We start from the raw sequence: 22933 nt of genomic DNA on the forward strand, positions 1-22933 counted from the left end.
CATTGATAAATGACAATGATGACAAGCTTCATTCCTCGTTTCATCAATATCAATGCATAAAAAAAACAAAAAATTTAATCGGATCATTCGGTTATTTTGAAAATCATATGTCAAATTCATCATAATCATCATCGTCATCATCATGACCCATTACTTATTCATTTTATTTCAAACTTATCGATGGATTTTATACACACAAAAAAAACATCAATAATCATCTTTCGAAAGTTTTTTGTTGCTGTTTTTTTTCAGCAAACAGAAAAAACTTTTATTCATCATTCAGTTAATACGATAATGAAATAATGGAAGTTAGTGGAAATCGATACTTTTTTTTCCACACAGACACAAAACCAGGTATGCATCATCATCATCGTTGCTGTTGTTTTTTTTTTTGCTTGTCAGTGTCGGTGATGACAAATGTTTAAATTTTTTTTCCAATTTTCAATTTCAAAAAAAAGAGACTTAAATCTAGTTATAAAAACAGCCTGTTCTCTCTCAAGTGTGTGACCAACAATCAACCCAAAACGAGATGCCGATTATGTGCTGATGCAGGATGTTTTTTTTTTACGATTTTCAATCAATATATCAGTGGTGTGATGGACATGACACCTTTGGTTTCATTTCATTTCATTTTTACAACGCTAGATTTCAACTTTAAGATTTTTTCTTTTTTTTACTTCATTCAAACACACACGTACACACACACAAGCAGAGAGTTTTCAATTATAGATCTTATGTTTATTATTATTATATAAAGATGCTGTATGCCAGATGGTTTTCACAACATTTCATCAGATTTTTATTTTTTTTCCACATCTTTCAATGTAAATTATATAGGCAAGATTATCATTTTAATGCACACATAACACACACATACATACCTAGATGAAGTTTTTATATAAATAAATAGACAGGTGTAGATTTCATCATCAATTTCATTTCTTCTTGATTACCATCATCATCGTTATTTTTTTTTTTTTTTGACTCTTTATTGTTTTTTCTTGCAATTCAATTTATGATTATCGTTGATTTTGATTTTGATTTTTTTTTTTGCTATAGAAATCCATGTAAATTGGCGTTAACAACAACATGATGGTTTGATGATGATGATCATAATGAGTGTTGATCTTAGTGATCACCACTCATCATTTACCTTTTTTTTGTGTGCCGCACCTCTTTTCAGAGGTCTTTTTTTTATCATTTTATCGAAATTTTATCAAATGACCAATTCGATGCTAATGTTTTAATGGTTATAATATTGAGCGGTATTTTTCATTTCTTCATTTCTTGTCACTCGTACACCTGTGTGTGGATCAGTCTTTTTTTGGAAAATTGACAAGAAACAAAACAAAAAAAAATTTCTAGATTATCAAATTAAATTAAGAGATGCAATTTCTTTATCTCTCAATGTGTGTGTTTGTGTGTATTTTTTTATGATTCAAAACATTCAATCACCATAAAGTAAGTGAATGGTGGTATATCATTTTATTACATGATGGTGTGTGTGTGTGTGTGTCGATGATTGAATAACAGAAACAGCCAAAAATTAAGTGTCAAAGTTTGATACTTTTGTTGTTGATGAAATGTTATCAAATCTGATGATGAAAAATATTATAAATTCAACAACGTCGTCGTCGTTGTTGTTGTTGTGAAGAATTTAAATATTTATCTTTAGTTGTTTCGTTTTCATTTTATTATGATCATCATCTCCATTACAGATGCACACATACACACACACACAACATTGTTGTTGGCTATCGGGTGTGTGATTATACTGTGATATAAAAAAAAAAATAAATAATGAAAAACGAATGACTGTCGAACAATTTCATGATGATTAAATGAAGAGTTTGGCGAATGAATTCGATTCTCTCTCTTGTTTCATCTGGAAGAATATAAAAAAAGGCAAAAAAAAAAAAAATAAATAAAGACATTAAAATCGAAAAAAAAATCCAGGTAAAGTTAAAATAGGCATTAAAACATTCAATTCAACAACAACAACAACAACAAAGTTTGATACCATTGATAGGCGGCTATTGGTTTTTTGTTTCGATGCAAAACAGAGAAACACAGAGAAAAATCCTACGTACCTGTGAATTTTACCGAATAAATCGAGCACTCTGAATATTTGTTTGGAAAAGTGCAATTTTTGTTTCTGGTTTTTTTTCTCTGTTTCGATTTAATGGCCCATCATTTGAATTTGGGCGAATTTTTTCTTTTTTTCACTGAAAAAAAAGAAAAAAAAAATCCAATATTGCAAATTGATGATAGTGGCGGTGGTGGTGGTGGTAAATCTTTATAAGATTATTATCACAAAAAAAAAATAAATCCAGTATCATTTACCGTCGACCATCATTAAATGATGACGATTTTATTATTATTTCTGAACTGTGAATGTTTTGAATTTTTTTTTTTTTTTTTTTGCTGAGAGGATAATCGCATTGTCCATCTGTTGTCATTTGGAAAATTTTTTTTTTACTATAATAAAAAGAAAAAATTTTTCTGATTAAAACGCACACACAAACAAAGAGATTTTGATCATCATCAACATAACCTTTGACATGGAAGAATTCCAATAATCAGGAAAATCACCCTGATGATGATGATGATGATGATATTTAGAATTCATGTTCATCATCATTATTATTATCATCACCGTTTGTTTATTTGTGTTGATTTGATATTCTGTGATTTTTTTTTCTTCTTTGGCTAACGCGTGATTTCCATTAACAAGCCATTTTTCTCGTTCTTCATGTATAAAAATGTTTTTTTTTTGCTGTTGTAAATTGTCAAATGATGATGATGATCATGGTCCCAATTGAATGTCTTTATTATTGGCCATAAACTGAATATATAAAATACTGGAGAGAGAGAGAGAGAGAAAATAACATTCCAAAATCACTGTTGTTATCTTTTTTTATAGATTTTTTTTTCTCTCTTTCTATAGAAAATATTGACGCGACAATACAATTGTACAAAACACAATTTAATGTTTTTGGGTTGCTGCTGTAATCATCAATAAATTCATGATGATAATGGTGTAATTATATTTATCACAACCGCATAACATCGTCGTCGTCGTCGCTACATAAAAAAAAATCACCATATCGATCCAGAAACAAAACAAAAAATGGAAATTATTCGAAAAAAATAAAAAAACATTCGAATCAAAACAAAACAAAACAAATGATTCGAATCATTTTGTTTCAATCACAAATGACGTTATAATTTAATTTAGCTTTCTTTCATTTTTTTTTTCTTTAATACCCAAGTCAAGTATTTCATTTGACAATCCTTTCGTTTGTCAATTTGATCATCATCATCATCATTGTGGTTTTTTTTTGTCTGTCGGCTTGAATTTCCTCAAAAACAACAAATGAATAACACAGACAGTGATAACAACCACAACGACGATCGATCGATCGATGTGATCGAACAAATCAAACAAATTTTCGGTTATTTTTTGATTGTTTATTGTTTAAATTTTGCATTATAAATATACAAAAATATAGTGTATGAGTGTGTATGTGTATGTGGCACGTGTCCACAATGAAAAATTGGAACAAAAGGATCCGACATGAATTTTGTTTCTGTGTCTGATATCTCTATGAAATGATTTAGATTTATAGTGAAATCAAAACAAATTCAATACCACCACAACCACCACCACCACCATGATCATCCATTTATCCGACAAACAAAACACAAAACAAAACAAACGAGCTGAAATTTATCGAATTTATAATATAAACACACACACACACACACACACATACAGAATGATAATGATAATGAAAATTACCAGCAGCAGCAAAAAAAAAAAAAAAAAAAAAAAAAAAACGCAACGCATTCCACAAACAAATAAACAAATGAATAATGATAACATTAGAAAATCTATTCAAATACATTGTAAATGTATATGAATATAAATTAAACAGAATCTCAAATTGAAATTCTGTTGTTGTTGGCAAAACAAAAGAAATAATAATAATCATCATCATCATTATATTAAAATACCGCCCTTTGACCTTTATCTATTTTTTTTGTTTTTGTTTGTTTGTTTGTTTGTTTGTGTGATTTATCAAAAGGGGGTGGAATAATTTTTTTTTGTTTTTCGTTTTTGTTTTTTTTTGTTTTTGTTTTCATCATCACAAATGTCGGCAAACTTTGACCTTTGGATTTCTTTTTTTTTCTATTCTTCATTGACATTTGATCTTTTGATTGGAAAGAGAAAAAAATTTTTTTTTTCTTCAGCTAACGGGAATTTCATTTCATATTAGATTTTATGGTTTTTTACGGTTTTTTTTACAAAATTTTTTTTTTTTTTTTTTTTTTGTTGCCTGAATTGTCGTCGTCAATACTTGCTGCTGTTTGGTTAATGAAGGTAGGAATTTAGGTCAGATTTTTGGCCATTTCAAATGATCATCACCATGATGATGATTATGAACGGTGATAACCAATGGCAAGTATTTATTGTGATCATAGAAAAGAATTTTTCATTTTATAATGGCTTCATCATCATCATCATCATTCTTTTTTTTTATTGATCCTGAAAATAACATTTTTTTTTTGGCTGTCTTTGAGGTAATAAAAAAAACCCCTCTGGTCCCTTTTATATATATATTTAGGTCAAAAATAAATTTTTTTAAAAAGTAAAAAAAAAATAACCAAGTAAGCCACATATGAATATGTTGACTGATTTTTTCCTCTATGCATGTGTATGTGTGTGTGTGTGTGTGGTTAATCACATTTGACATTGGCCGACATGATGATGATGATGATGATTATTTTTTTTCTTTGTTTGGTTTATTGACCTAATTGGTCACTATAGTTGAAAAAAACGATAGGGTAAAATGAAAAAGGTCCAATGAAAAAACATTGTGCCCTATGGGCGAGATAGTAATCATTAGTCTGTTTCATGACATACACATACACACACAAGTCAAAGAACCAAGTAAGAAATAAAAACAAGAAAATCGATTATTATCAAGATCATGATGATGATGATGACATGGAACATGGTAGCCCATTGAATCACATTGACTTTTTATTGCAATTTTTTTTTCTTCTGGACCAAATATTGGCTGGCTCTGTGTGTGTGTGTGTGTATGCCTGTTTGTTGTTGTTGTTGGTTGTTTCGTTGTTGTTGTTGTTGTAATTAAGACATTTTTTTCCACTTGTTTTCGACAATTTTTATGCTAGTTTTTTTTCCACTGTTGTTGTTGTCGTTGTTGTTGTTGTTGTTAAAATTTCTGCTTTCAACACTGCCGACTTTGATGGAATATTCAAAAGAATTTTTCTGATTTGAAATCAAGTGAAACGAATTTGTCAAAATTCAACAATTCTTTGGATGGAAATGTGTGTGTGTGTGTGTGTGTGTGTGTGTGGGTGTGCATGTGTTTTTATTACCAAGGTTTTTATGTTTCTTTGAATGAAAAAAATATTTTTTTTTTCAGCAACGAAAAATATGAATATCTGTGGTATATGACCATCATCATCATCATCATATGACATAATGTGTGGTAACCAGTCGGCTGATGACAATAATTTTTTTTCCATATATATGACCATGTCATATAATTTTCATATTTTTTTTTGGCCATGGGCAAAATGAAATTTTGGTGAAAATTTGACAGCAAGATCTGTGTTTGTGTGTGTATTTGATTATAAATGATTCTGGATTCTGATTGTGTGTGTGCATGTGTGGATGCAAATTTCAGATAAATGAATTTTTTTTTTTCGTTGAATTAAATCGATTTAAATGTATCAATTTGAATTGAATTGAATGAAGAAAACAACCGGGATAGAGTGAGAGAGAATTCTGATTTGACAATGACAGAAAAGAAAAATGTGAGCAAAAAGAGGTTATTGAAGTTTTTAAACTTTTTTTCGTTTTGAAAATTAAATTATCTCGGATATATAAAAAAAAGGATGGTGGCAGTGGTGGTGATCACCATATAAACATACATTTTTGGATCATTAGTTGGGCCTAATGGAGTTTAGCTTTTTGGCTTGATTGAATCGAATTGAATGGATTCAAAATGAAATGGTATGGATTTTGGTTTCCATTCACTTTTTAAATTTCATTTCATTTTTTTTTTGTTGTTGATCGTTTTAAGCCATTATTATCATTGTTGGATGGAAAAAAAAAATTTTTTTTTTGTTTGAATCGATTAATCTCGTCTGTTTATCGAGTATATATGGATCCTGAGATGGATTCATTTTAAAGTTTTTTTTTTATTTGCCGCTGCCGTTACCGAAAAAAAAACATCGATTAAATCGATGATTTATAACCATCGGATAATACCGATGAACGAATTAATCGATTGTTGTTGTTATTATAATATCGATGGTTTAAAAACTTATTCTGGCCATAAACATTGGGTGAAAATAGCTAGAGATAGAGAAAAAAAAATCAATTAAGAGAAAACAAAACGAGAAAATTTAATCTTTTCTACTGTGAAAAAAAATGAAAACAATAAAATAAACATTAAGAAGATTTAGGATGATGATGAAGAAACGATGAATCATCCATCGAGACTCTGATGATGATGATAATGATCCACAAGAACAACAAAACACAATAGAACAGGGAGAAACAAAAAAAAATCATTAAATCAAACGATTAAAACAGAACAGTATCGGTTAATCATCATCATCATCATCAGGTGTTGATGACAACAACAACCACAACCACAACAACAACAACAACGATCATCATCATTGAAAAAACAGCAGGATACAACGAGTTAAACGTAGCGTTTACCACCACAATCGACACACACCAAGAGAGTGAAAGATTTGGCTGCCAGAATAAAAATCGGATTTTGTTCAACAGCAGCAAAATTTCAAGAATTAACTTTTTCTAGTGTGGCCACCCACCAAAAAAAATAAGAATTGCTGATTTAATGGTGATGATGATGATTATTATCATTAACGATAATTTGTTGTTGTTGTTGTTGTTTTTTCCATGTAGAATCATCATGAGATAGAGAAAGATGAATAAATTTGGTTAAAAACAACAATTAAATTCATCTATTATATCCACAGATTCTGTGGTGAAAATAATTCCAATTTCAGATGAAACAGATGCCCAAAAAAAAACTTTACCACTTCGGTATTCTTCAAATTTTTTTTCCACAAACTTTATTCTGAATTTCCGTTGTTGTTGTTGTTGTTATTGTTGTTGAACATCAGTTTTTTTTCTCTCATTCATTAAATATTTGTTTTCACATGTTTGCAAACCTACACACTTCAGATGTAATGTTCACACTGTAAAAGATGTGAAAAAAAAGAATCCGTCAGAATTTATTGATGCACTTGAAATGCAATACATGGTTTTAATATTGTATCATTTTACAGCCATCATGATGATGGATGTTGAGTACGATTCGATTGATTGAACGAGAACCGAAAGAATCCATTGTATCCTTTTTTTTTAGTTTGGTTTTGAAATTATTAAATTCAAATTAAACACTGGAATTGTAAAAAAAAAACTTGAAAAATTTGCAATTCTAAATTCTAACAAAAAACAAAAATTATTCTCAAACAAACAAGAATCGTTCTCTCTCTCTCTCTCACTCTCTCTTGTGGTTTTTAAATTGATCTAATTTGAATTTGATGTCTGTGTCTGTCTGTGTGTGTGTATTCTGTAATTTTTTTTTTGCTGTTTGCTGTATTTGATTGCCAGGTGTGAATCGTTTGTATTTTTTTTCTTGGTTTTGATTTCCTTTCATTTTATTGGCAGATGTTACACGGGTAGCATTTTGTTTGTTTTTTCTTTTTTTTTCGATTAGCATCATCATTTTTAATTTCAATTTCCTTTTAATTTCAACTTTTCAATTTTAAGATCTGTCTGTGTGTGAGTGTGTGTGTGTGCTTGTGTGTCGATGATAACCACACACATAAAGGTCAAATGTCAACGAAATTTTTAAATCTGATTAAATGGTTTGTTGTTTTCTGTTTAGATACCATTTTCAACATTTAATTAGTCTGATGACCAATCATCATCATCATCATTATGGACATCAGATCAGATCAGAAAAAAAAATTAAATTTGATTTCGGATATTGAAAACCGAAACCCATAAATAAATTGCAATCACAAAATCTTTTTTTTTTTTTTTTTTTGGTTCATCTCTCACTTTTCTTATTTGTTTCAATGTGTTTAATGTTTACATTGCAATTTCCAATCAAACCAACTTTTTCTTTCGCTGTTTTTAGTCACACTATCACCACCACCACCACACTGCCACCACAAATGCATTCATAGAATAAATGGCCATCCCATAGGCAACCAGAGAGAACCATTGTTTTTGTTAGGTTTTTATTTTTCACTCCTGACTTTTTGATCTCCATTATAATGATAATATTTACCCTTTATTTCTACTTTCTCAGCCCGTGTGTGTGTGTGATGGCTTATTGAATTATTCTGAAGAGTCTTGATGGTCGTGTGTGTGTGTGCGTTCCACCAGTTCTAGTGTTTATATTAATTTTGACCACATTTATTTAGACTTTGAAGAATCCAAAAAGAAAAAAATTTTTTTTTCCACCAAATCGACCTTTTGATGATTGAGATTTGTTGCTGTTGCTGTTGTTGTTGTTGATTTTTGCCCATGGCTTTTCTATTCCAATGATTATAGTGCATGGCTGTTTGCTGTGTGTTTAACCCGTTCATCCGGCCACTGTGTTTCACACACAACAACAACAACAACAAAGTGACCGAAAACAAATGAGAAAAAAAATAGACATTGGATCAATTTCCACTTGAAAGATACCAAAGCCAACTAAATAAGCTAGAATAGAAAAAAATCCAGAAACTCACAATCCATGATCATCATCATATTATCTATGACCAAAAAAAAAAAAAAAAACGAAATAAGTATCTGCTTTTAAGCTTTTAAGCATACATCATCATCATCATTTCAAAAGGCTCAAAAACGAAACGAAACGAAAAACACCAGCAGCTAGACCTAGGAAAAACTTTATGACTTTTTGTTTGTTTGTTTCATTTCATTTTTCTTTTGAGTTGATTTTGCCGAAAAAAATAAAAATAAATCCCAACCCCATCAACATTATCCACCCCCACTCATACACACTGGTTATTTACAGACCAAAATTTCAAAGAACCAAAACAAAACAAAAAAGTTGTTAATGTAAATTAGCAAAAATGGAAAAATGAAATTTGGAAAAAAAAACTTTGTCCTACTCGTTTTTTTTCTATTTCTCTCTGTTGAAATGCATTTAACACTGGACCTTAGTATATGGCACGCGTCATTCATTTGGCTTCAAACTTTATATCAATCAGTTCGAGTGGCGAACGGTGGTGGTGGTGGGTGTGCGTTTATAACCAAAAGATTTTTATTATTTTTTTGTTGTTGTTTTTTTGTTTATTTTCTTGTTGAATATCAACATAATGATGATGATGAACCGACCATTGGTCATCCACAGAACTAGCTATTTCCGATTTACTTAATAAAAAAATTTTTTTTTTTTTAAACCAAACCTAACCTACAACAACAACAACAAATCAATCCATTTGGTTTGTCGGTAAAATTTTCTATATTCAGATTATAAGAAATCAGAAAGAGAGAAGAAAAAAAAAGCAGCAGCAGATCATCATGAAGAATTTCGAATATTCAATCAGTGATGATTATGAATGAAGATTATGATTTTGTTTTGGAACAAGTTTTTTTTTTTAGTTTCAACAACCCAGGTATTATTTCTACAAATCTAGTTTCTTCATTTTCATTTTCTCAAAATACGATTATTACATTTCAAAACAATAATAAAAAAAAACTTTATATTTCTGTGGTGTGTAAAGGATTAAAATTAACTCAGAGAGACTGACATACAGAGAGAGAATTTGAAATAATAATAATCTTTTTCTATCACCAAGAGAGAAAAGAATTTTTGCAAAAAAAAATTGTTGCTAGTTTGAAAATAAAATTCCCTTCGTAGCATACAGCAGCAGCAGCAGGAATCTAATGATTTTAGCTCTTTTCAAAATGTCACTTTTTAACCAAAAAAAAAAAAAAAAAACTAATAAGGTGGCGGCATATAATAAAATTACTCGCTTAAAAAGAGACTGATTAATTTTTTTGTGTGTGTGAGTGAGTGAGTGAGTGAGTAGAAATTACCTTTTCAAAATAATCTTTTATCATTTTTATTGGAAAAAAATTTTTCATAATAATCAAATTGACTCAAACACACACACATGCACACAGTATCGGTTTATTCGAGAATTTTTTTTTGTTTTGTTTTGTTACCTGGCAGATTTAAAAATTGTCGATGGTTATCATTTTTTTTTTCTTTCAAATCCCATGATAATGATGATCGATCGATTGACAAGTGGTTTGTCGTGACTGTCAAATATGAAGGTAAATGGGACGAAAAAAAAAATTTTTTTCCCAAAAATTCTCATGGAAATTTGTTCCGGAATTCACCAATCAATCAATCAATCGATTACAAATAGTTTGAAATTGAAATTCTTTATTTATTTAGCACACACACACAAACAAAACAAACAATTTGTTTCAGGTTTTTTTTTGGGAGTGGAGGGGGAGGGGTTTCTCAATTAAAAATGGTTATTATTAACTATAATTGAAAATAATTGGCAGATAATGAAAATGGTAAATATTATATATAGTGATTATTATTCATAATATTACAATGAGTAAAAAGTGACAGATTTAGCTAATGTTTATGTAGCGGGAAATATTCAAATTTTCAAAAAAAAAAAGAAAAAAAAGATTCATGGACTATCCAAATGATGATCATCATTCATTATGATATTTGGTGATAATGGTGATGATGATGATGATGATGACGAAGATGGCGATGACGATGATGATGACGATGATTCTGCATGTAGCCTTTGTTTATTATTATTTAACGATTGTGTTCCAGAAACAGCAACAGCAGCATTACTAGTAGTAGTGGTGATGGTGGCGTTGACGGTGGTGGTGGTGGTGTTAGTAGCCAATCTTTTATGTCTATTCATCATTTGTTGTTCTTCATGATGATAAACATCAACAAAATGACGTTTAAAACTTTTTTTCTGTTGATGATTATCAATAAAACGTCGATGTAGATGATGATGATGATGATGATTGTGATTTTGATGATTGCGATTATGATTAAAATTCAAATGTTTCGAATGTTGATGATGATGATGAATATCATCACCATTTACAACATCAACATCATCATCATCATCATTATCATCTACTTCATTATCAATTTTTTCGGTTTTTTTCATTCTAATTATCATCATTGATTCATTGTTATCATCATCATTATCATTAGTTTTTGCATTACCATTATCATCATGATGATCCACAATATCATTGTCATCATCGTCATCACTGATTGATGAAACATTTGTTACATGATCACTATCAATATCACTTGTATTCGTTGTTGTTGTTGTTGTTGTTTTCATTGATTTTTTCATCAAATTCAATACATCATTATCATTTGAATTACTATTCGATATTTCATTTTTAACCATTATCGATTGTTGCTGTTTATGATCGTCATCATCATCTATGATCTTCAATTTATTACCACTATCCTGTGATGAATGTGTTGAATTTGCCGGTGAATGATTTATCGATACATTATCCAATGAATTTATTGTCGACTGTTTTTGTTGTTGTTGTTGTTGACATTCAGTATCATTACTATGTGAATTAGGTCTAGATTTTTCCATATCATCATTATTATCGTCTTTACGATTATCGATCGATCGATTTTGCTGTTTATTATGTGTGTGTGTGATTGAAATGAGAAAAATTGGAATTTTGGAGTTTTTGTTGAAATTTTAAAATCTCTCTTTTTTTTATCTAAAGATAAACTTACCTCTTGTTCAGAATCACTAATGATTTCCAATTTATCCGTATCGATTGAACGCCAAATTTTTGGTTGTCCATTTTGATTTGTTTTCACTGCAGAATAAGATGATTGTGTTTGCTGTTGTTGTTGTTGTTGTACTGTTGTTGTATGCGGTAAACCTGATGATGATGATGATGATGATAATCCTGGTGAATTATTATTATTCACAGTAGAATTTGAATGAAAAAATGATTCTGTATTTGGAAATGCAGCCGCTGTACCCGATCCAACTGGATATGCACCAGATGTAAATGCCACACCCATTGGATGATGATGATGATGATGTGGATGAGGATGAGAATGAGGATGATAAGGATAAAATGGTAATGATGAATGTAAAAATGATTGATTTGAATGAGCAAATAATGAATGAGCTTGATAAGCGGCAGCAGCCGCAGCAGCAGCTGCTGCTGCTGCTGTTGTTGTTGTTGTAGATAAATTTGATGATCCCGTTACCGGTGATGAACGTGTTTGTGTTGTTGTTGTTGATGATGATGGTGATGGTCCTTCCGGTGAATTTAACATATTACGATTATTCAATATTGATGATGGTGTTGTTTGATGAAGAGGAGGATGATGAATAATCGGTAGTGTTGGTGGCGGAAGTGGTGCTGCTGCTGCGGCTGCTACTGCTGCTGGCAATGATTCATGATTAATAATTGATCCATGATTATTATTATTAGATGATAATGATTTTGATGATGATTCTAATGATTTGTGTCCAAATAATGTTTCTGATCCAATAAAAGCAGATGAATGATTAACATGATGATTAGTTGATGGTGGTTGTAATGGATGACTAGCTTGTGATGATGTACCAATAATATTTGGTGAACGTTGTGATGATGGTGAATGATGATGATGATGATTATTATGATTAGGATGTGATGATGGTTGAATCGGTAGATGATGATTTGGATACAATGAAGATTGTTGTTGCTGTTGTTGTTGTTGTTGTAATTGCATTTCATAAGCAGCTTCATATTTACGTCTTGTTAAACGCATAAATGCAGCAAGTCTTGTATGACGATTCTGTCTAATACGTTGAAATGTTTCCCATCTTGATTGTGGTAATTGTAATTTTTTCTGATATGATGATGATGTTGTAGATTGTGTAGTTGATGATGGCGGTGGTGGTGGTGGTGGTGGCAATGAAAATTTTCCATGATGATCAAATGATGATGATATGTAATTTTTTTGCTGTTTACTCAATAATGATTCCGATTGATGATGTTGTTGTTGTTGTTGTTGTCGTCTTTTATTTGTTGTTGTTGCTGCTGCTGCTGCTGCTGTCATTGTTATCGATTCATTTGTTGTCGCTCGACAATCATCATTATGATGATTCGATTGATGATGGTGATTAGCAATCATTGATGATGATGATGATGATGACGATGATGATGGTTGATCATTCGACCAATCTGGTAATCTAATCAGATGAAATTTTTAGGATTAAATTTTTTTTCTTTACCATTAGATTTCATTTCAGTAAAGTTCAAAAAAAAAAAAAATAATTTAATGGAAAATTTTCATTTTTACAAATACAAATTGTGACACGTGTCGCTTTCAAGTGGCTCAGATGAATAAATTTTTTTTTTTTGCATTCATCACAAATCAAACAAAACACGTGTTTCGGTTTTTGTTGTTGTTGTTGTTGTTGTTGTTTGATGCATATGACACGCGTTTCAAATGATATTATCCTAAATGCTAAAATTCATTCATCATTGATCGATAGACAGAGAGAGAAAAAAAAGAAAATTCTTAAAGCGCACGTTTTTGCATGTGCAAATGCATTATTATTCACGGGACAAGAATTTTTTCTTGTTTGCCAATGAAAATTTTTTTTTTTTTGCTATTCTACAATGTCAAATGGTGTGGTGTGTGTGTGTGTGTGTCTTAGATATTTATTACGCATTTCAATTAACACACACACACACACACACACACACGAAATCAACGAGCCAAAATTAATTACCAATTAACAAAACGATTAATTTCGTCGTCGTCGTCGTCGACGACCAATTATCATTGTGTGTGTGTGTGTGTGTGTGTGATTTAAATGAAAAAAACCCGGATCTGAAAATCAAAAAAAAAAAAAAAAAACAGCATGAACTACTACTGTGTATATATGTGAAGAATCAATTTTATGCATCAAAGAATTTTGATGTTCTGTAAAAAATGATTAAAATGCAATTAACCACCACCACCACCACGACCACGACCACCACCACCAGCAGCAGCAGCATCGATGATGATCATGTAATTTTATTCATCAACAAATCACACTAATTCTTGGTTATCATAATGGGCAATCTTGTCATTATTATAATTTTTTTATTGTGGCAACGAACAAACAGACAGAAAAAAATGTTTTGTTTTTTTTTTGCATATCAATCAAAATGGTAATTATCATCATGTTTTCATAGTCAAGTAATAATGATTTAATCACTGAAATGAAATGCAAATAAAAAAACTTTTCAATTAATTCATTTTGAGTGAATAATTCTCAGTCAACCAGAATATACAATCCGGCACACACATTTTATCGTTCAATTTTTTTTTTTGATTTTTCGCTTGCTCGAATCATCATACTGATTGTCATCACATTTTATCTACATGATGATGATGATGATGATGATCATTTCAAATGTTTCGAAATTGCAAGCGTTAAAAATGAAAAATCAACAACCAACCAATCAATGTTGATCAATTTCAAATACACGTGTCATGTTGATCAGTATAGGAAACAATAATAATAAAATAACCACTTACTTTCTCATTGAATCAATTTTATGCATTTCTTCGAAAAAATGTTGATTTATATCAATACCATCCAATGATATTGAACAAATTGGACAATATAGTACATTATTATTACCATTTCCATTGTTATTACCATTATTTGTTGTCATTTGGCCACCAATCAATGATGATGATGATGATGATGATTGTTGCCCGCCATTGTTATTCATATTAGAAAATTGATTTCCCGTTATTGTTGCTGCTATTGATGTTGATGATGATGATGAATTGGCTGCTGTTGGACCTGATTGTCCCATTGGTGGTGAACTTGGTGTACGTGTGGCAATCCGGTGACAATTTCCTGTATATGCTATATATATAATAATAGTTTCCGGAATTTTTTTTTTTGGTTGACATTTTAAACATATAATTCATTACTACTTACGTGATTCAGCTGTAGTTGATGCCACTTCTGATCCAACAACATCGATTATCATTGATTTACGTTGTTTATGATTATTAAATGGTATAATTGATTCATTTGTTGCTGCTGCTGTTGCCGTTGCTGTTGTTGTTGTACCACCTAATGGACTGAATAATATTGGTGATAATAATGATGTTGCTGATGATGATGATGATGATGTTGATGTGGATGTTGTTGATGAAGATAAAGATGATGTTGGTCCACCATTATGATGGACATGATGACCCAATGATGATCTTAATGTTGTTTGATGATGATGATGATGATTATCAATCTGTGGTGATAAATGTCCTTGTTGTTGTTGTTGTTGTTGCTGTTGTTGTTTAGCCATCATATTTGTTAATGGCATTAATGGATGATGATGATGATGATGATTAATTGGAACATTATTTGATTGACCACCACCACGATGATTATTACCAGATGATGATGTTGCAGCAGCAGCAGCGGCTGCTGCAGCCGCTGCTGCATACATTGCTGATAATGTATTGTTATTATTATTATTAGGTGATTGTTGCTGTTGTGTTGGTGGTGATAATTTTGATTCATTTAATTCATTAAGTTTTTTTCCTGTTCCATTCATAAAATGTGTGCGTGTGTGTTACAAAATTTGTCATTTGTTATTTTTTTTTCATTCGTTTAATAAAATAATAATGAAACTTACCTGAAGATTGTAGACCAAGCGTAAATGCAGCATTTGGTGTCATTCTTGCCGCTGCATTTGCTAATAATGATGATAATTGTTGTTGTTGTTGTTGTTGCTGCTGTTGTTGTTGTTGTTGTTGTGAATATAGATATGATTGACCTGTAGATTGTTGTTGTTGTTGTCCAGATTGTTGTTGTTGTTGTTGGCCATAAAAAGCAGCAGCAGCTGCCGCAGCAACATGTAATGGAAATGTTCCTGGAAACATTTGTGCCAATGTTGATGACATTGCTGCCGGTACATTACCGGTTGCTATTGCTGCATGTAATAAACTTGCAGCGGCTGCATTATTTGCCATAATTGATTGTTGTTGTTGTTGTTGTTGATGATTATTATGTGGTGATGTTGATGTGATTAAATCATTACCATTCTTATTTGAAGCGGTAGCAGCAGCAGCAGCAGCAGCAGCCGCTGCAGCAGCTAATAATGAATTTGTTGTAGGTAATGTTGGACTTGGTGGTGATTTTGATGTTGTTGATGATGATGATAAATTATCTGGTGAACGTATTGTACCGATATTGTTTGAACCAATCATAACATTATGATGATGATGCGGATGTGAATGCGGATGTGGATGTGAATGTGGATCCATATTGGAATTAATTGATGATGCCGATAATTGTGTTTGTTGTTGTTGTTGTTGTTGTTGTGTAGATAATAAATTCAATGGTGACATCATCATTGTTAATTGTCAATTAAATAAATGATGAAAAAATTAATCAATGTTATAATGTAACACAGTGAAGCCGCCCACACACACTTGAATATTTTTAAATTTTGTTGAAAAATTTAGCTGAACAAAAAAAAATGACCAAGTGTTAAGAACTCAAGAACCAAATTGAAAATGATTTTTCGATCATAACTTGCGTTTTGTGTGTGTGTGTGTGTGTGTGTGTGTAACTTGATTATCACTCAGCATTATATTGTTGCGCTAGTTGTTGTTGTTGTTGTTCATTTCAATCACCTTTTATGTGTATATATTATATACTGTAAAACAGTAGCCACAAGAAACTATCCTCTCTCTCTCTCTTTTTTCTCACTGTCACAGTATATGTGTGTGTGTATGTGTGTGTATCATCATCAAACTAAACCTTAACTAACTGGAACTTATTTCTCAACTAGCTGAACAACTGTGAAATACTAAAAAAAAAAAAAAAACTAAACTCTGTATGACTTTACTTGACTGACTGAATGACTGACTGACTGACTGACTGATTGTATGAGTGAATGAATGACTAACTTGGATCTTACTTCTATCTAGGCAAAACACACACATACACACACACACACACACACCAAAAACAACCAACCAACCACAAAACTCTCATATTCTTTTTTTTGGAGTTTTTTTTTTCATTATTATTGAAAGTTGTGTATGTGAGAGAGAAAGAGAGAAAGATACACTCAATACATGATGAACATTTTCTTCCATGTGTGTGTGTATATGATGAGAGTTAAACATACTTGTATGTTATTCTCTCTCTCTTTGGTACAACTTCTACTATCTTTTCATCATTTTGAATTGAATTTGGTACATACACACACACACACATATATATATATGGTATATGAAGTACCAGTATTCCAGAAACCGAAATACTGAAAAGGGCAAAAAAAAACAAGACCCAGAGTAAAATAGTAAACTTCAACTTCAAGCAAGCTACACACACATACAGTCATCATCATCATCTGGTATACTACTCTGGTGATGATCATGATCATCATCATGATCTTCTGTCACTTATTTTTTTTTGGGTAACACACTTACACATAATCATCATCATCATTTTTTTTCCTGGTGGTAGTAGTATATGAGTAAATATAGTTAGTAAATAGTAGTAGCAAAATTTTGATCCAGAATAAATGGTGGTGGCTTTTATTTCGTTTTTTTTTTTTGGTTTTTTGGAACTCTGGAACACATTTTAAGAATGAATGAATGAATAGTGTGTGTATGTATAGAGACAGAGATACTTTGAAGTTCACTAAAACTTATTTTTACCAAATGTGTCTGTGTTGGTGTTTAGTTTACTATTACCTACATCATGAACAAAACAAAAAAAAAGTCTACTGAGTCTGAGTGTGTGTGTGTGTGTGTGTGTAATAAGTTACTTCCTTTTTTTCTTTCTCTTACTCCAAAAAAAAAAAAAAAAAAACACACACACACACACATGAACTAAGTGTCAGTAACACAGTGTTAGTAGTATAGTCAGTATAGTGAAAAAATTTTTTTTTTTACACGGTGGTTTTTTTTCATTGGCCAAAATTTACACACACACACACACACATGCACACTGTTTTTCTGTTATATATACTCTGTCTGTGTGTGTGAATGAAGAAATTTTTTTTTTTTTTTTTAGTCACTGCCTTCCAAATTCAATATTTGGTAACTCCCTCAAAAATCATCATCATCATCATCATGACCATGATGATGATGATGATGATGAGAAATACTAGTCATTCACTTACTTACTCAATCTTTTTTTTCTGTGAATAAATGAATGAATGAATGAATGAATGAATGGAAAGCCAGTTCCAGAAACAGTTTTCTGGTGTATTTGTAGAGAGAATTTTTTTTTTTTGAAGTTGAGTTTGAGTTTGAGCACATCATATGATGACCATCATCATCATCATGATAATCATTGACTTTGGTGTTTTTTTTTATTCATGTGTGTGTGTGTGTGATTCGACTCGATGTTGGATTTAAAAAAAAAAAATCCGAGTCTGTCGAATACGAAAAAAATTTTGGTTTTTTTTCTGGATTTGACCTAATTTTCTATAACTAAATCGACTATATCATCATCATCATTTGGTTGTTTTCTACTGTGTTTTTTTTTTTGGGGCGTCATTAATAGACAAAATCGTTGCATACCAACCACCCAAAATCAGATATAGATTCATATTTGAAATTGAATGTTGACTGATTATGCTCGAATTTCGGTTTTATTTTCATTTGGAATGAAAAGGATTGAGTTTGCCAATGCCATTTTAATGATCATGATGATGATGATGATGATGATGGAGATTCTAAATTAAATTAACGATCATAATGCAATTATAATGAAAGACTTCCACCACTTCCCCTCCCCACCAAAAAAAATATGATCCATTGGGCAGAAAACTTGAACTAGAAAATTCATTTTCTGTCTCTCTCTCTCTCTGTCTCTGTCTATTGACATAATCATCATGTTGATTATAAAGTTCTTGATCAGTTTAGTTTCCATCGTGTGGTTCATAGATTGTGGGCGTTGTTCTAAAAGTCGAGTGATTTAAAATAAAAAAAAAGAAGATAATGATGAATGAAAATGCTGCCTTTTTAATTTAATTTAATCCAAATTGAATAGACAGTTGTCCACCAATGTCCAATGTCTTGAAGGTTATATTAAGGTCATTGGAAATGCAATCATATTCACACCTATTCCAGTGGAAAGCAAATTATCATGAATGATTTTAAACGAATCTACAATAATGAATATAATTTGATGATAAACAACCGAAAAAAAATTGAGAGAGAGAGAGAGAGAAAAGTTTTTGACATTAGCATCCATATATTTATATGATCATGATGATGATACATGTGGCAATTTATTTTCTTTCTCAATTTAGTTTATGTATATTGCGTGTATTTATAAATTCATTGCGATAATTTGCTTTGCTTAGAAATGGAGAGAAAAAGATAGAGAGAAACTTGTTAGTGTGTGTGATTGGTATGTGTAAGCGCCCTATCATCATCATCATCATCATCAAAATGATGTGATTTTGCAAAACTTTTTTTTTTATTTTTTCGTTCTGGTTTTTTTTTATTATTTTTTTCCACAACAGTATAAGCATCATCAGTGTTAATGATCATGCGCATGGTATATCCATATGGGGTATATATATATACAAATTGAGCCAATCAGAGTATTGAATGGGCGGTACTATCATTGTAATTGTAACACCTTTTTTCTGGGCAAATCAACCAATTAGAATCATTTTCCCTTTCACAATTCATTCAGTGCATCATTTTATTTTTTTTTTTGAATTTTTTTTTCGTTTCTGGTTTCGAAAATTGAAAAAAAAATTGGCCACAAAAACATGACACATACACACACACACACACACAAACGGACAACAAATCGAAAACCAGAAATAAATATAAATAAATAATCAAAAGCCACACACACACACATAAAGTTTTCATTCGAATGTTTTGAATGTCAATTTCCATTTGTTTTTATTTTTCAATTTCATTTCGAAATATGAGATTAACAAACCGATGAATGAATGAATGAAATAACCGGATGATAGAATGATGGAATGTGACTGAATTCAACCGCACACACACACACATGCACACAGAGACAGCAAACAAGATCATCATATCCGCCTCAATTTTTTGTTTTTGTTTGACATGACAACATCATGTGCGAAATTAATTAAATATTTGGAATGTTGTTGTCGTTGTTGTATTTTGACATTTTTTTTTTGCAACTTGCCATTCAATATATGGTGGTGGTTTATTTGGTGTTCAGAATCATTATTGGTTATTTGGTTAAATTCACAGATGACATGACATGAGAATGATGATCGAAAAAAAAGATTTCTATTTTTGGGCTTGTTTTTATTTCTTACTTTTTGGAATGGAAAAGGAATTTTCATCGTTATCATCGATTGATTGAATGTACTGCGATGATGATCGTGATCATATTCAAGAGCCATTGAAATGTCATACTATTAATCGAAGTTTGTACACAAAAAAAGGGTTTCGTTTGCCTTTCTAAAGAAAAAAAATGACCATAGAGTTTACCGATTCGAATGAATGAATGAATGAAAAAATAAAAAAAAAATCCAACACCTGACCATAAGTTTTAAAGTTCCAGAAAACCTTCAACGAGACCGCTTGACGACATAGCTCTGTATGGGTTCTATTTTTTTTTCTCACCTTTTTTTTGAAATGGCAAACAATACGAGACAAAAAAAAGAATGCCGACTTTTTTTGGAATGGTCAAATCAACAAATGGTTCAAGTTTTTTTTCAGGGTCCATGAAATGACCATGTTTCATGATGATGATGATGATTGAGTTCATTCTATTAGGTCTACCCAGGTATTTTTTTTCCATATTATTAGGTGTTTGTTGAGTAACTCTTACTAACTCGTCATTTTTTTTTCTTTCTCCTTACACACTCACTGTGAAACACACAGTCCATTCAAATCGGTATTTTTCTCTCTCTCTCTCTCTCTCTCTGTGTATGTTGAACACGTGCACGTTAAAAAATTTTCCGAAAAAAAACCTGTAAAATAACAATTGACCGAATGAATGCAAAAAAAAGAATAAACACACACACACACACACACAGTCAATTGATCAGTTCAAATTAACACTGGACAACAGTAGAAAAAAAAGTGTGAAAATTTTCAAAAAAAATAGAAAAAAATAAATAAGATGACCATCCAAAGAATTCCTTTCTGGTTGTTGTTGTTGTTGTTGTTGTTGAAAATTTTGAATAAAAAAAAAATTTAAATTATGTACTCTTTTTTTTCTGTACAACCAAACACAAGTGCTATTGGGTCATTTTTTTTCCAACGTGAAAAAGTCAACAAAATTTTTGTCCCTTCTTTTTTTTCTATGTTCCAAATAATAATAAAAATGATATTGATCCAAGAGAAAAAAAAGCCGTCCATATTGTCAACTTCAGTGTGTGTGTGTGTGTGATTTGTTTGCTCATCTCTACAGGGTCTCTGAATTTTCATTTTCATTTTTTATTATTCACATACAATCCTAGTATTGAAGTTGGAAAAATTTTTTTTTCAAACATTGAAAAAATGGACCAAAACGTTTTTTTTTTGGTCATTTGAATTTGATTTTTTTTTTTTTTGGTTGAAAACTCGATATTCTGATTGAATCTTGAACTTTCCAAAACAAATGGACATTGATTTTAGTTGTGAAGAAAAAAAAATTATAACCGTAAATGAACTGGAATAAAACTTTCAACATTACGATGATGATGATGATGATGACCTTGTTATATAACAAAATAACGGCTGCCATTTGCCATTTGACATTTGACATGATGGTGATGACAACACGATAAATTTGCATAAACATCATAAACATGAATCCATTTTTTGTTGTTGTTGTTGTTGTGCCAAATGACCCTTACATACATGAAATATCATTGAGAATAGAAAAAAAACACTATTCATACATCATTCATGGACATTGAATGATAAACACATATACGACGATTATCATTGATGTGTAAGGATTTTACACCAATTTTTTTTTGTTCACTGTTTGATTCCGGTAAATAAAATTTCAAAGTGGTCGTTTTTTTTCACAATAGCAAAAAAAAATTCCATTGCAAAACCATTATCATTTCTCTCTCTCTCTCTTGCTGCCCGATAAAATAATTTAATTGAGTGAAAACTATACAAACACGTCACATGATGAGAACTATATATATAGTGGCCGGGCTGGCCATTATGTAATATATATGAAGAAACGGGTGAAAAAACAAACCAAACCAAAAAAAAAAAAAAAAAAAATTCATTCAACATCAAAACTAATGCGTATTTCGGCACCCAGAAAAATCATTTATACTAACGAAAAAAAAAGTGAATAAAACTTTGAATGAAAAAAAAACCAATACGTTTCTCTACATTAAACGCAGAATTATTGTTTCGTTTCGTTTTATTTCAAAATTTATGACCATGTTTTACACACACACACATTATATATATGAATAACCGGACAACATTTATAAAATGGGTAGTACAAATAAATTACCATTTTCCATTGTGATTCACAAATAGTCAAAAAAAAAAAAAAAAAGTTTCATTGAATTCTGATCTAACTAAATGACTGACTGGATGTAACATATATACGCACACCTCGAATTTATACTTACCTTAATTTTTTTATGTGAAACTTGTATTATATGGATGGATTTTAATATACATGAAAAAATAACACTATGTTTGATGTTTTCTGTGTGTGTGTGTGATAATCCTCATGATGATCATGATGAAGTTCAATATTTGGATTAGAAATGATTTTTTTTTTCGTTTTTCGTTTCTTTTTTTTTGGTGCTGTTAGGTTGTCATGTTGTTTGCTGGTAATTGATATTAAC

At 30.7% G+C, this 22933-nt stretch overlaps 1 protein-coding gene and 1 long non-coding RNA gene across 2 annotated transcripts; both read right to left on the reverse strand.

Annotated features, from left to right (window-relative positions):
- Window positions 1–1462: 1462 nt before the first annotated feature.
- On the reverse strand, window positions 1463–3154 carry LOC142597822 (uncharacterized). The gene is made up of 2 exons (XR_012832430.1): window positions 2091–3154; window positions 1463–1885 (listed from the first exon to the last, which is right to left on the reverse strand). It is a non-coding gene; the product is annotated as an uncharacterized LOC142597822 (long non-coding RNA).
- Window positions 3155–10473: 7319 nt separating this feature from the next.
- LOC124497758 (uncharacterized) lies at window positions 10474–17048 on the reverse strand. Its single transcript, XM_075733962.1, has 5 exons — window positions 15785–17048; window positions 15082–15690; window positions 14667–15006; window positions 11862–13323; window positions 10474–11757 (listed from the first exon to the last, which is right to left on the reverse strand). The coding sequence occupies exons 1-5, from the start codon at window positions 16503–16505 to the stop codon at window positions 10753–10755; spliced, it is 4137 nt and encodes a 1378-aa protein (XP_075590077.1). The 5' UTR covers window positions 16506–17048; the 3' UTR covers window positions 10474–10752.
- Between the last annotated feature and the right edge of the window lie 5885 nt (window positions 17049–22933).

The sequence above is a fragment of the Dermatophagoides farinae genome, chromosome 9, assembly GCF_024713945.1.
Source record: "Dermatophagoides farinae isolate YC_2012a chromosome 9, ASM2471394v1, whole genome shotgun sequence".
In the NCBI taxonomy this organism is placed as follows: domain Eukaryota; kingdom Metazoa; phylum Arthropoda; class Arachnida; order Sarcoptiformes; family Pyroglyphidae; genus Dermatophagoides; species Dermatophagoides farinae.

Coding starts and splice junctions, on each gene's coding strand:
- LOC124497758 (XM_075733962.1), bottom strand. CDS start 16,505: ATGATGATGTCACCATTGAATTTATTATCTACACAACAACAACAACAA. Junction 15,007..15,081: donor ATCAACTACAGCTGAATCAC/GTAAGTAGTAAT, acceptor TTATATATATAG/CATATACAGGAAATTGTCAC. Junction 11,758..11,861: donor TTAGTGATTCTGAACAAGAG/GTAAGTTTATCT, acceptor CATAATAAACAG/CAAAATCGATCGATCGATAA.